The sequence below is a fragment of the Idiotropiscis lumnitzeri genome, chromosome 9 (genome assembly GCF_059441095.1).
Source record: "Idiotropiscis lumnitzeri isolate Australia: NSW breed Sydney's pygmy pipehorse chromosome 9, RoL_Ilum_1.0, whole genome shotgun sequence".
Taxonomy (NCBI): domain Eukaryota; kingdom Metazoa; phylum Chordata; class Actinopteri; order Syngnathiformes; family Syngnathidae; genus Idiotropiscis; species Idiotropiscis lumnitzeri.
The window spans coordinates 11,189,346-11,203,478 of NC_142399.1; the positions used below are offsets into that span (position 1 = coordinate 11,189,346).

General features: G+C 43.3%; 1 protein-coding gene across 3 annotated transcripts in view; it reads left to right on the top strand.

The window, feature by feature from the left end:
* Positions 1-12,131: 12,131 nt before the first annotated feature.
* akt3a (AKT serine/threonine kinase 3a) overlaps positions 12,132-14,133 on the top strand; it is a 48,196-nt gene continuing 46,194 nt past the window's right edge. For all 3 annotated transcript variants that reach the window (XM_088305233.1, XM_088305231.1, XM_088305232.1), the window contains exon 1: positions 12,132-12,383. In XM_088305233.1, the coding sequence (XP_088161359.1) occupies positions 12,338-12,383 (46 nt within the window). In that variant the 5' untranslated portion in view covers positions 12,132-12,337. The remainder of the gene's footprint in view (positions 12,384-14,133) is intronic.

Below are 14,133 nucleotides of genomic sequence, written 5' to 3' on the forward strand. Positions count from 1 at the left end.
TGTTTGGCTTGGCAACAGATGGCTTGAACCTCGATCGCTCAAAACACGGAAATGTATTTGCAAAATTTTCAAAGTCATCGTCAAAATGAGCCGAGCACAAAACAGTTGCGCTTCTGAAAATTTTCCAGAAATAAACGGAAGCCATTTATTCCTCAACACCTCTGAGGTTGTTCATCTTACGCCATCACATTGCCGTTCAGCCCAGTTGAGTGGGTGGGCGGGTGCCAACCATGAAGTAATGAGCTACGTTTCCATGTCACAACGACACCTGCAACCGATCGTCTCGTTTTTATGCCTTTTTAAAATTTGATCGCATGTTGCATAAAATCGACAAACCACATTGATGTCCAACTGAAACCAGGTCAATGACTCAGATTGAAAGTGGAAAAAAATAGATTTTGATGGCATTACGCTTGTTTTGCCACCTCTGCTTGGTGCTGTTGTTGTGCCACCACCGCTGTGCCGCCCCCCCTGGAGCCAGCGGGAACATTTGCCTTGTGGCTCCAATTCCCAGGAATGCCTAACCTGCGCCAGCTGTTGACAACATGCTACCTGTGCCAACAATGCGTGCCCGCCACACCTCAGCTGCCACTCGCGCCGTCTCCATCTGGGACTAAGATATTGTTATGTGTGTGTGTGTGTGTGTGTATTCGTGTGTAGGTGTGTGTCTGTCCCTGCATGTGTGTGTGTGTGTGTGTGTGTGTGTGCGTCTGTGGTGACCCTGTGCACATCTGTATTTGTGTTTGTGCATGTATGGATACTTTTTACTATATATGTGTGTGGGGGTGTGTGTGTGTGTGTGTGTGCGTGCGCTCATGCGCGCATCTGGAGCAGCAGAGAAGAGGCTTTTCAGTGCCTCAATTTGCCTGCCAAGCAGTCCAGATGTTTGCCGTGTAAGCCCGCGGCCAAATGGAGGAAGCTGCCCACTTACTATTATTATTATTATTTTTATCAGCGTTTTTAATATTGAGTGCTACTAAATTTAACTTGTTTTCATGTTGAGTTTTTATTGACTTTTTTATAAACAATTTCTTATTTGAAAAAGGCTTGGAACAGGACGTAATTCTATTTGGAATGAACTGACCCTTGCCACATCATCGAGGAAGTGAAATGCTGCCGATAGGGACGTTTTAAATTTCATTTTTATTATTTACTGTAATAAAATAAGACTATATGTACAATATTATTTAAAATTCTAATAACTTTTTTATTTTATTAATATTTTACTATGATTTGATTTTTTGTAACATTTAAATATATCAATAAAAAAAATATCACATTTTAATAAAAAAATCTTTTTTTCATTGCACTTTTTAAAAAAAATCTTGATAATTCTAATCTAGTTTATGAAAATTATATCCCAACAAAATAGACAATATTTTATTATATTTCCCTGTAAGTGCCTCATTGGACTGTAAATACTGTACGACCGTTGTTTTAATTTTACTTCAGCTGATGACTGAAATCATGTACCGTAACTTAAATTTAACAATTTATTATTTGAAATACTGAATTTTCGTTTCAGTTTAATGTAATTTTAAATTGATTGTTTTATTTTTTTTTATTTTAATTCACTTAAATTTGTGGAAAACAAATCTACACCCACAGATTGTATAAAATGTAAGTGCTACACCACCATTTCATTGTAAATGTATTAAATCATTTTCAACTCCACCTAAACTTCAATTGATACTTTTTTTTTTTCAAGAGAAACCTTCAAATGACTAACTTCCTTTCATTAGCTTTTGTAGCGACCAGAATTGGCATCATGGGACTTGTTTTGGTCAACAGGAGTGAAATTTATGCATTTTGGGACTAATACAGCTTATCTTATTTTGGGAGAGCAAAATAACACAACAACATGTTCAGTGATCATCAAACAGTAATTAGTTCCATCATCATGTCGCTAGGATGTTGGGGCAGATTTGACAGTGTTTTTAGTGTGTGCGTGTGTTCGTGTGTGCACGATGCTAAACCACAGAGGTGGCATCTGCCCGTGTTTGTGAGATCCATGTGTTGGGACTTCCACAGGGCTTAGTTCTCGTCCTCCTGCCCCATATGGTGAGCTGACGCCGGACTAACACGTTGCGTCCGTCCCCTGTGTGTCACCTTTCAGCCAGACTGACTGAGTAAACAACAACTGGACACTGCAGTAAGTGTTGATTCAGTGTTTGGTTCAAAAATGACAAAAAACAACAACAACAAAAAAAAAACATGATCTGATATGCTAAAGTTGATATTTCTTTTTTTTTTTCTTCAAATGAATGACCGCATTTGGAGTGCTTCAGTGACATCCCCAAATCTGCTTTTTTTGTGAAGTCACTAAAATATGCATTTTTAGATCAATAACAACAATTTTAAAGATATACAAATGAGTGAAGAGAACCGCGTGGCCTACTAATACCAAAAATCCATGCAAGTCTAATTGCAGGTTTTTTTTTTTAACAGAAGGGTCCATCCGTCCATCACAGACGGAAACACTTGTCAGAAATTCTATAAGAAGTCGGAAGACAATTATTTTATGAATAAGGATGGATGGGAGGCAGCACGATGGATGACTGTTTAGCATGCCCGCCTCACACTGCAGAGGTGCAAGGTTCGATCCCGGTCTGCGGCCTTCTCGCGTGGAGTTTGCATGTTCTCCCGGTACCTGCGTGCGTTTTCCCCCAAAACATGGTAGGTTAAGTAGAACACTCTAAATTGTCCTTGGGTGTGATTGTGCGCACGGTTGGTTGTTCGTCTTTGTGTGCGCTGCGATTGGCTGACAACCAGTCCCGGGGTGTGCCCTGCGTACTACCCGGAGACAGCTGGGATAGGGTCCAGTGCGCCCGGGACCCTCGTGAGGAGAAGCGGGTGTGATAATGGATGGATGAAGGATGGAGGGACGATTACAGAAAGATGCCCAGTCTGCAGACATAGGATGGATCGTCAAAATAGGGTGCTCATATCTGGTAACTAGCATACGATATGTTATCAAGTTTTGTGATGAGCGATGGTCCACTTAACACGAATTTGGAGTTTTGCTTTGCACCATAAGGGCAATCAAAACTTTTTATTCTAATCTATTCTATCTTGCATGTGAAGAAGTGAAAACAGGAAATGTGCTTTGCCCTTGATTGTTTGTTTGCATTTTGCTTTCACTGACGTGGTCATTGCATGTTTTTTAACAGTTCCCCTTGAAAACAGAGCTATTAAAATGGAAATGTGCCACTTTAGTCATGTTGTTGATGCAAAATTCAATGTTTTAGCTTCCTTGTGACTACTTCCCCATCACACACAGTGCCACAATGGGACGCTGGGGGATTGCAAATGAAAAGAGACGTGTCTGTCCTCCTCCTCCTCGTCTTCCTCTGGACAGATGTTTGTTCTGAAAGCTAGACGACAATTCCTGGCCAACCTCCCCGGGGGAGCCACGAGCATATTTGCACATTAGGCGTTAATGTGTTCGCTGGCTAATAGAGTGCGTGTGTGTGGACATGAAGGAGGATTGTTGGGTCTCAACAAAGGACGCGGAGGCGCGCAAGCAGGAAGTGTCAGGTTTGGAAAGAGCGGACCCTCCAGGAGCATCAAAAAAAAGCTGTGTTCCCTCCGTGTGTCACTTTGCCAGTTGTTGGAAAGCCAAACACAGTCTGCAAATCCAGATGTTGACAGATGCGCCGCCGCCAAGTGAGGCTGACGACACTTCCTGCACGCTCCCTCCGGAGACCCCTTTGGTCTTCTTTTTCTTCTTCTTGGCTGGAGTGGCACATCAAATATGATGTTTTCCAGAAGTGAGCCTCAGGGGAGTGTGAGTGTGTTTGCCTTCCAGATGTTCGATGAATAATCAAAACACACTGTTGGCTTTTCTTCCACGGGTGTGGAAGAAGCAAGCAAACAGCTGCCTCCTGCTGTGGAAGGCATACAGATAACAGAGCACCCCCTAGTGGCATGGAGTGGTTTGTGCAGTGATGATTTGAACGTAATATTTTCTTTCAAACAACTTTTTTTTAAACACACTTTTTTACATGATGTTGACTTTGGCTTTGGTGTCACCTAAATATGACATTATTTCATAGAACATAAAATGTCAGCTGTAACAATTAAAAATATATATATATATGTGATAAAATATCCTGGCCAGTGGTTTGTGAGAATGCAGGATTCTATGCTAAGGCCAATGAATCAGGTCTTTGTTTGAACGAGGTGCTTTTCTCGCCCAAGTGCTCCTTTTTTGGACATGTGTCCCATGATTACGGATACTAAGGAGACATAATAGGGAAAAAAGCATCAACACATGTAGCAATAAAAACTATAAAATCGCACTTATTGCAGCATAAAAGTAAAAATGTGCATTGGCTCCTCTGGCCCCGAGCCGTACATGTATTTTTTTTTTTTTTGGGTTGGGTCGTTACAACAGCTGAACAACCTGAGAAAGCAGACTGCTGCAACCTGGGGGCCATGCAGTGGAGGAGGGAGGGGCAGGGGGCTGTTTTTGGTGTTTTTTGAGGCATGGGGTGGCGGAGGGGGGGTGCACAACCTGTCTGCACAGGAGCAGAAGGTACACACACATACACACACACACACACACACACATTGCACATAACTGTCAATTTGAGAGCATATGCGCTGCACATCTAACAAAGAAACACAAAAGCTAACACTTTAGCTAAGATGACAACGCCACAACTAACCGGGCCAACTACTAACAGTACACAATTGAAAGAGAAAATATCCCTCTATCATACCATACATAAAGTACATACACTCAATCGCTAGCTCAGTATTATTACAGTTTAGCCTTTTGACTCAGCAGTCAATAGCATTTGTGTCCTGAATGTCATACAGTCTTTATCCTCTGTGTAGAATTAATAAAATTGGTGTCGTACTGATGAGCTAAGAGAGGAGTTGAGACATCTCAATGAACTTTATATGCTTCACTATCTGTGGATTTACCTATTTGGCAGCGTGGGGTCGGTTCTCACTCAGTGTCTGTTTGTTACGTGCGACTGGCTGTTGACCAGTTCAGGGTGGAGTGCGCCTTTTGCCCAAGTCAGCTGATGAAGGCCACCCCTCCGCCCACCTTGAACAGGATAAGCAGTGTTGATGATGACAGACACATTTATAAAGGACATCAATTATACGCATTTTTCCACTCTTGGCGGGCCGGCCCGGGGGCTCGATGTATATAGACGGAAAAGTTTTAAACAAGTCGTTCACTTATAATGAGAAACTGTTTCTACAAGTTGCTCATCATTGTCGTGACTGCTTTAGGTGTGATGCGTCCGCGGTCATCTGGTTGTGTGCTGCTTCCATTAGCCAGGCCAGTGCACAGGAGGTGACCCAGAAGAGGTCCACGTATGCATGTTGGACCATGCTGGCTGCCGAACGCTGCTGCTGCACAGCACACCTTGAACACTCCGACTGCAGCTGCTCTTGTCGTCTCTTGTGTGCATGAGTGTAGATATACACACGCGTGTCTGTGCACTCCCCCTTCACCTCCTGCGCGGGGGTCCGTCTGACCGCAGCTGTCCTTACCTCTCTGCAGGTCTCCTGGGCTGGGCTGACCCCTCTGTCTCTTCAAAGCTACCCCGGGTGATGGGTTGAAGGGTGCAGCTTCTGCTTCCTCAAGCTTTGGGAGCTGGGGCTGGAGTTGAGGTAGGGATGAGTGTGTGGGGATCAGGCGCAAAAATGTTGCGTGTGTATGTGTGTGTTTAGCAGTGGGGCAAAGACAGGAGGTTTGGGAATGAAGGGGAGGGGCTATTATTGGAGGCAAGCGGTAGAAGTTTAGTTGAACTGTTGGCCTGAACTCACCTCTGTCAGCTGTGTGTGTGAGTGAGAGGGTGCTCACGTATCCATAAACATGCTCAACAGACTCATAATAAAAACAGGTTCAAGCCCAAGTAAAAATCAACATCTCGCTGATCTTAAATTACTTGATAAAGCCATTTAATTGTAAATGTTGCTTTTTTTTTGCTTAGGTTAGTTCCTGTCTTGCGTTTGGATTGTGTTGGGCAATATTTGTGTGCATTTTATTTCATGAAACCATGATTATGGAGTGTATGACAAACAATGACTTTTCAGTCATGTTTTCAATGCTTGCTATAGTGTGAAAGTAATGATTTAGATTGACATTAAATGATTAAACAGTTTTTTAAGAGTTTGTCTTCAGGTTAATTTTAATGCACTTTTAAAATACAGTTAATATAAATGTTTTGTAGCAGAGTAATAAGTGATCTGAGAATATTGCATCACTGTGAAAATGGCAAGAAAGTCAAATCTAAACCTTCCCCTATATATGGGTGGCCAGTGGGCTGGCGCCGCCCCTGGGCACCTTGATTTACAAAGTTAATTCATTTTGTGACCAATCTTGGAATGCCACTTGCTTGTGCAGTAGGACAGGGGCTATAGGGACTGGACTGACCGAAAAATAGCGAAAATCTGTGAAAAATTGACTGCCTTTATAATAATATTGGAAAAGTAATTACAAATATTTGTATTTTTCCATTTGTTTTACTCCCCCAAAAATCTGGACTCAGCAAAAATGTACTGACAAAAAAACTATCAAAGAAAAAGATTCTATTTGAGGTAGTTCCACTGTTTGAGGCATATTGGTCAGAGAGTGAAAGGTGTGTTCAAAGAAGGTCCTCTTTTCCCAATTTGACCTCAAAATGTCTGCCCTGCATTTATTTTATTTTTTGTAATGGTTACTGAAGGCAGAAATGAAGAATTTAGAACGCAAATAAAGTGCATAAGTTTACAAATTAGACTTACCGTTTTAATTTTCATCAAGAATTCCAAATTGTAATATTCAGATTTTTGGACTTACGTCAATGAGTATTTCATAATGTGGAAATAGATAATGAAAAAAACAAATATTGGAGTACAGTCTATCGACAACCTTTTCGTGAGCACATTTTTCGAGGAACTGTCACATTTGAATGAATGCCGGACAGATGTGTCATCATCAACGCCACTTATCCTGTACAGGGCCATGGGGGAGTGGGGTCACGTTGGAGCCTGTCCCAGCTGATTTGGACGAAAGGCCCACTACACCCTGAATTGGTCACCAACCAGTCGCAAAGCACACACAGACACCATCACTGAGTTGGGACTGATCCAACGCTGCCCACACACAAGACAGGGAAGTGTACTACGACACCATCAGTGACTTATGTTGGACTCACATTCACAGGCGGATGGAATGCCAACACCATCAATTATACAGTTCCTTCCATTCGAAATGAACTGTTCCAACAAGTGTGTGGTGGAAAAGGCACATGCTGAACATCTGATGGCTTTGTCATAACCACTCAACAAAACAAAATGGCCGCCACGGTAATTGTCGATGGCTGATATTTGACACCTGATTCACCCAAAGGCGCCTTGATGGTTCTGCACTCTTCCTTATTATGTGTTGGTGACACCTAAACTACGTCACGTAAATTAAAAAAAAATGAAGAACTGTTAAGTGGGTGTCACATGTATCTGTAATATTGCGCATTTCTTTTTAAAACTGAGATACAAAACGACACCAACCATCAGTCACCTTTTAGCAAACCGCTATACACCACGATATCGCGCGAGATCTGGCTTCCTTGGTCCAACGAGGCCGCGCGGGATGTTGGAATGAGATGAAGAAGATGGGCTGGAGCGGTCAGCTGTGAGCGCTCTCTCTCCCTCTCCCTCTCTCTCTCTCTCTCTCTCTCTCCCTCTCTTGCTCTCCCTCTCATTCCCTCTCTCTCTCGTCTCTCTCTCTCTCTAAAAAAAAGAAAAAAAAAACGCCAAGACCGCTAGAGACGCCTCAACAATAACGCCGAAGATAACGCCGAAGATCTAAAGGTCGGACGCAACACTGTCATTTGTGTGCGTGAGCGACGGGAAAAGGAGGGAGCAAGAGGGAAAGAGGTGGGCTGACGTGTTTTTTTTTTCCTCCGAGTGACGTCAGGAGCTTCCCCCGAAAGTCCAAACAAGACGTTGATGCGGTCACTCCAATAGGGAGTCCACCAGGATGAATATCCCCGCATTCGGGACTAAATTGGGACTGTATTAAGCCAAGACTAAATAATAAACTAGGAAGACTTCTTTAAGACAGAGACAAGCGAAGAAAAGCACAAGTAGGATCGCGACTGCACCTGCTGTTTCAGGTAAACTATCAAGCTAGCTACGATGTGGTTAGCATAACACCATAGCAATGTTCATGTGTGTGTGTGTGGGGGGGGTGTCTACTTAACATTACGTTGTGTCACTGAACGTTGCGGTCTAGATATTTTGCTATTTCACGCTAATCTCAACGGAGTGGCATACAAACACTATTTATTATGGTGACAGTGGAAGGGCGGCAACGTGCGTCAGCTTGGCAGCAATGACGCAAATGATGATGATGATTTGTACATCATGATGGTTCCCAAGCAAGGAAGCCTTCTGAAATAAGAGTCCGACTGAGCTTTATAACGTTACAAGCACCAACCCCCCCCCCCCAATGTCATTGTACATTCTTTCGTTTCACTTTTTTAAAGGTCCCATGTCATCAAAATCCAATGTCCACTGTTTACATAAGTCAAAATGAGACTGACGTGGTGACAAGTTTGACATTTGTGTGCGTTGTCGATTTGCTGCAATAGCCAATTGAAATGCAAAACGCAGGAAAATTGAGCTGATCACAATTAGCATTGTTTTGACATTAACACACGACTCCTCAAGTACCCACCCAGCCACTCTACTCAAATAGGCAAGAATATACAGGACATCCTGGACTGGAGAAAAATAGGAAAGTTCTGTTCTGTTTGAGGGAAGTTGGAAGTTTTTGATAACTCCTGTTTTTAATACTGGGACCATTCGAAAAAAAATGGTCTTGAGAATGGTAACAGAGATAGTTCTGGTGAGTACTTGTTTCCAGCTCACGGTTGTACTTGACTGTTCGTGAGCAATATCGTTAGCCACATATTATATAGTCTGCAGCTGATAGCAATAGTAGGTGGGAATCATTTAAGAAATATAATCAATGATAGACGAGATAATGTATAGTGTGCTACCAATCACAGCATAGCTGTTTCCCATATTTAAATTAAGGAGAGCAGTGATCCAATCAGAGCCATGCTAATTTACATGTCAAATCAATATTCATCACAAATCCAGTTGACTCATCTACCAGGTGTTTTTAGTCAACTAGAATAGCTTAAAAAGGGCATCCTGGGCATTTCATACCAAAATATTCTTGCACACTTGATAAAATGTCATCATAAATTACTTAATAAATAATAATAAACGAACAGGTGTGGCAATCAACATTAAATTGTTCAATATCTACGTATCACAAATGACTCTATCTTTAGTTGGGCACTTACTGTACCATGCATGAAACAGCTAATAGCCACCCTTCTTGGCATCACAAGACCCACTTCCCCCTTTTTTTTCCCTTTGAAAAAATATGACATGTTTAGCTGTGTTTTTCCAAGAATATTTTGAGTTTGTCGAAAAAGATGTTTGGGCCCGGCCGGGTGCCCATCCCCCGCGAGTAATGGGGTTCAATGTGCAGACAATTCAAAAATACATTTTCCATCATGTTCTCTTCAAGGTGTCTGAGAATGGAATTTCCTTTGTAAAAGTTGCCTGGCATGTGCTTCCCCTGGCATGGCTGGCGCATCCTGCCAGTGGCTATCACCATGGCAACCGCCAGCCTGGTGACAGGGGGGTCTCCTCGCTCTTCATCTCAGCCATCGTCTCTTGTTTTAGCCTCTCTCTAAAGCACAGTTCTAGTGAGCCGAGCAAATGAAAGGCGACATTTTTATTGCGTGTGTGTGCGTGTGTGTGCGTGGGGGTGTGTGTGGGGGTGTGTGTGTGCGTGTAAGGGTGTGTTCCCGGCTTAAACCATGACACCGCAGTTCCTCCCGCCCTTGGTGGCGGCGGCGGCGAAGAAGCGAGCTGATCCGAATACTGATTGATAACCGCCCGCTGCTAGGTAGCCCAAAGTGTTAGCTCAGCCGCCGAAGTGCTAATCCTCAATTGACGTGGCGGCGGCGCAGCACTGTTGTTGTGTAATTCAGTGCAGTGGAGCAGGGTGCATTTGAGGTGAGCACGCCACCAATGCGGGGGAGAGACGATGCAGAGAGTTTAGGCAGGCAGAGTGTGTGTGTAACTGTGTTTTTCTATTTTTTATTATACTGCTATTTATAGCCCATCGCATGCTCTACTCCACAGTCCTGAGATGCTCTGGCACCTCCCACACGTGCAGACACAGCAGCCTACACGCATCATTCGACATGCAGGAATAACACAGCACTCTAGATCAAGATGAATGAAAGAATCAGACGTATTTGTCTGGCAAGCAAGGTCACGTTCTGGCTGGTGCCGGAGACTTTACCACGGGCAATCATTCGAGTCGCACGTACGGACGAGTATGTACACACAGAATATACAGCGGTACCTTGATTTACGATTGCCCTGAATGAAGAGTTTTTGAGTTTAAAGTCACTGGTTGGTTGTTTTTTTTCTCTTTGTCGCTTTCCCTAATTTTTACCCTTAGTATTGCGTTTGCAATTTAATATGTGATTATTTTTTTCGATATCCTCTCTCGATGTATTTTCATAAACACAATAAATTTCTGTTATATCAACATCATCAAATTTATTGTGCATGAATATTTGGTTTTATAAGTTAGGTTTGTGCTAAAATAAAGGCAAATGAACCATGAATTAATATGAAAGATAGTTTATTCAAATTAATTTTATTAGTGTTGTGAACCTGTAAAACACTTTGACATACAGTCTTTTAGGTGCACGCATGCACACACATGACAAACGCTTTTGTTGTAGCATAAAATTGTTGATTTTGTGTTGGGCGCCACGATAATAGACTGGTTAGCACGTCGACCTCACAGCGCAGAGGTCCTGGGTTCAAATCCGGCTCCCGGCCTTCCTGCGTGGAGTTTGCATGCTCTCCCCTTGCCTGTGTGGGTTTTCTCCGGGTACTCTAGTTTCCTCCCACATTACAAAAACATGCATGGTTGGTTGATTGGACGCTGTGAATTGTCCCTAGGCGTGATTGTGAGCGTGCATGGTTGTTTGTCTTTGTGTGCCCTGCGATTGCTATTGGCTAGCAACCAAGGTGTACTCCGTCTAGTGGCCAAAGTTGGCTCGGGTTGACCCCAGCATGCCACGACCTTCGTGAAGAAAACCGCCTTGGATAATGGCTAAGGTGGGACAGCAATGACTTTGATAACGTTGACGATCAGTAAGTTTTCATTAAAAAAAAACCAAACAAAAAAAAACTACTGAGCAGCTAGGAGGGAGGCAAATGTATCGGTTTTATAATTTTCTTCCCAAATCTGACTCTTTTGCTTTGTTATTGTTGACTATTTTGTACTAATCGGTGGCACAGCGGTGAATTTACCACTCTCGCAATTTTCTTTGACGATTGACCGACATGTAGCATACTAGCAAGTGAAACCAGTTGTCGTCGTGCATCGGGACATTGAAAAGGTGACTGCCCGCTGCTCTTTTGCTTTATTATTGTTGACTCGTCATTGATTTTTGCATCATTTTCTCCGATGATGTGTGCCAAACATGTTGCCTATTCGGAAGTCATATTGGGTATCTTCTCGCATTAAAACTTCAGAAAGCCAACTTCCTGCTTTTCTTGTGCTTTGATTGCTATTATTTCTTAGCTGTATTGCATTGAACAGCCACGATACAAGTGAACATTTTCACTTTCTTTGATGAAAAGTGACCAATATGTATAGCTTGTTTGGAAGTGAAATTGTGAGTCTTCCAGCATTGGGATTTCAGAAAGCGGTCTTTCTGGTGCTTTTAATTATTCTCGCCTCACATCGTCATTGTAAAGAGACGAATGGTTTTGTGGTCTGTGTCACGCTTCACCTCTTTTGCCATTGGTGGTTCCACTGAACTGAAGCCTGATGTGCAGGCATTGGCATATGATTACCAATCGCTTCTCAGTCTTAAAAGTGATTGAATAGCAGAGAATATGAAAAAATAAATCTTTTAATTCCCCCCCCCCCTCTCATTTCATTTCCTTCCAGGCTGAGTCACTGCCGGTGAGGAGGAAGGTCTGGAGCGGGAACAGGAGAGGAGGCGGCGGCAGTGGCGCAGGACGAGAAGAAGAAGCAGGGAGGGAGGGAGGGAGGGAGATAAGCCACAACAGGAAGCACCACGAATCACACACGCACGCTGAGTATTTGGTGTGTCGCGGAGAGAGTGACTGCGTGAACGGCGAAGGAAGGAAGGAAGGGAGGGAGAGTGACGTGAGGCTGGGAGAACCGCCCACCTCCTCCACCTTCTCCTCCTGCCCGGCGCTCTCTGTGAAGCAGGCGTGTTAGCGGCAACACACTCGGCGTGAAGGAACCATGAGCGATGTCACCATCGTCAGAGAGGGATGGCTTCAGAAACGGGGTGAGTACGTCCGCTAACCCCCCCTTCTTATTCTTCCTGCTCTTTATTGTCATCATCTCTCCTCTCCGGCCTGGCCTCACCGGTGCCGCCACATGTGCCGGTTTGTGATTGGTGCGTGCAAGCACATGGATGTCTGCAACTTACAGTAGCTTGTGTGTGCCTGTTTTTGCCGCGTCTCTTTATTACTATGGGCTTGGCCGGCTGTTTATGTGCTGGCGTGTATGGGAATGTGAATATATGCGTTTGTGTGCGTGCATGTACTGTATGTGTTAGCCTGCAGTCACATTGCTGCATCTGTCAGGGGCAGCCATCATATACTGACTGTGACATCAAGTTAGTTCTGTCCGGATTCATTCACATAGCTTCTCTGTAGCGCTGAATGTCATAAAAGAGTCATATGACACATGGTAGAGAGGGGTATAAAGGGGGGGGGGTGATTGTGGTGGTAGGGGGTGCAGTGACAACACATCCTGTTTACAGCCTCACTGAATACAAACAGAAGGGAAATGAGCAGAGTGGAGGGAAAGAGGCCATGTTGCAAAGATGCTACTTCTCCTTTCTGACAACCTCCGAAGTGCAACACGGTCAGTGTCCGATGTCAGTTTTATATCTGGTCTCCAACCTTCCCGTATTAAGTTTTTGTGCTCTGCCAGTGCTTACTCGTTTTTTTTTTTTTTCCAAGTGTTGTTCTTCCAACATTATAAAACCATGTATGTTGGTTTCATTGAAGCCTCAAAATGACCTTTCGGCCCACCGCCATCAAGTGATGCCATTGACCTTCGCACACATAAACCACCTCACTGCCATGGAACATATGCATTGTCTGGAAGCAAAGTCTTGAGGTGCGGCACATACTTTTTATTTATTTTAAATTGAATCCCGAACAACATAGCATGATTGATGACAGAAGACGCAAATTGCCCTGGCTGCTGTATTTGTATCATAATTATAATAATAAAAGAGGAAACGGGTGAGAAATCAAGAAGAGTGAATATCTGAAAGGCTGTTGATTATTGACTGCACAACTGCAGCTTCATGACAAAGACTCTCCATACTTTGCTTTTTCAGCCATTGATACATATCGTTGGCATTGAGCAAAATCCTCGCATCACATTTCAAGAGAACAAAAGAGTAGCTTGTTTATGAAGCCATGAAGAGAGTCATTTGCAACATTTTTCAATAGTTTGTAAATAAAAAATACGATGTTGTGATGACGTTCACCTGCAATTCAAGTTTTGAATTGCAGTAAAACTAGTTTGCGGTGGTCGGCCACTCATCCAAACGTGCAGGTCCCCAGCAGGCCATAGGTTTGAATGTGATTGTCAGTGGTTGGTTGTCGGTATGTCCCCGGTGATTGGCTGGTGACCAGTCCAAGTTGTACCACTCTTTTCACCAAAAAGTCAATTGGGATCGGCTACATCTTACCCGCAATCCTACTGAGGACGAGCACTGTAGAAAACACATTGCTAGACGGAATGAATCACTTTCTGGGTCAAAGCGTCACCACCATACAGCATTTGTTAGCTCTACAATTGATGGTTTAAATATGTTGAACATCATAAAGTCTTAAAGTATGAAGTGTGTCACTCATGTTGTACTGAGCATCTAGGGAATTCCATTTCCTGTTCCTTTCTGTCGTTATTATCACTTTTTTTCATCTTCGCGTCATTGTGGTGGCTAGATTTGAAAAAGCCCAAGAAAAAGCAAACACCAAAATTTTTAGACATTTATTGAGCTCAATGAGGTTTTA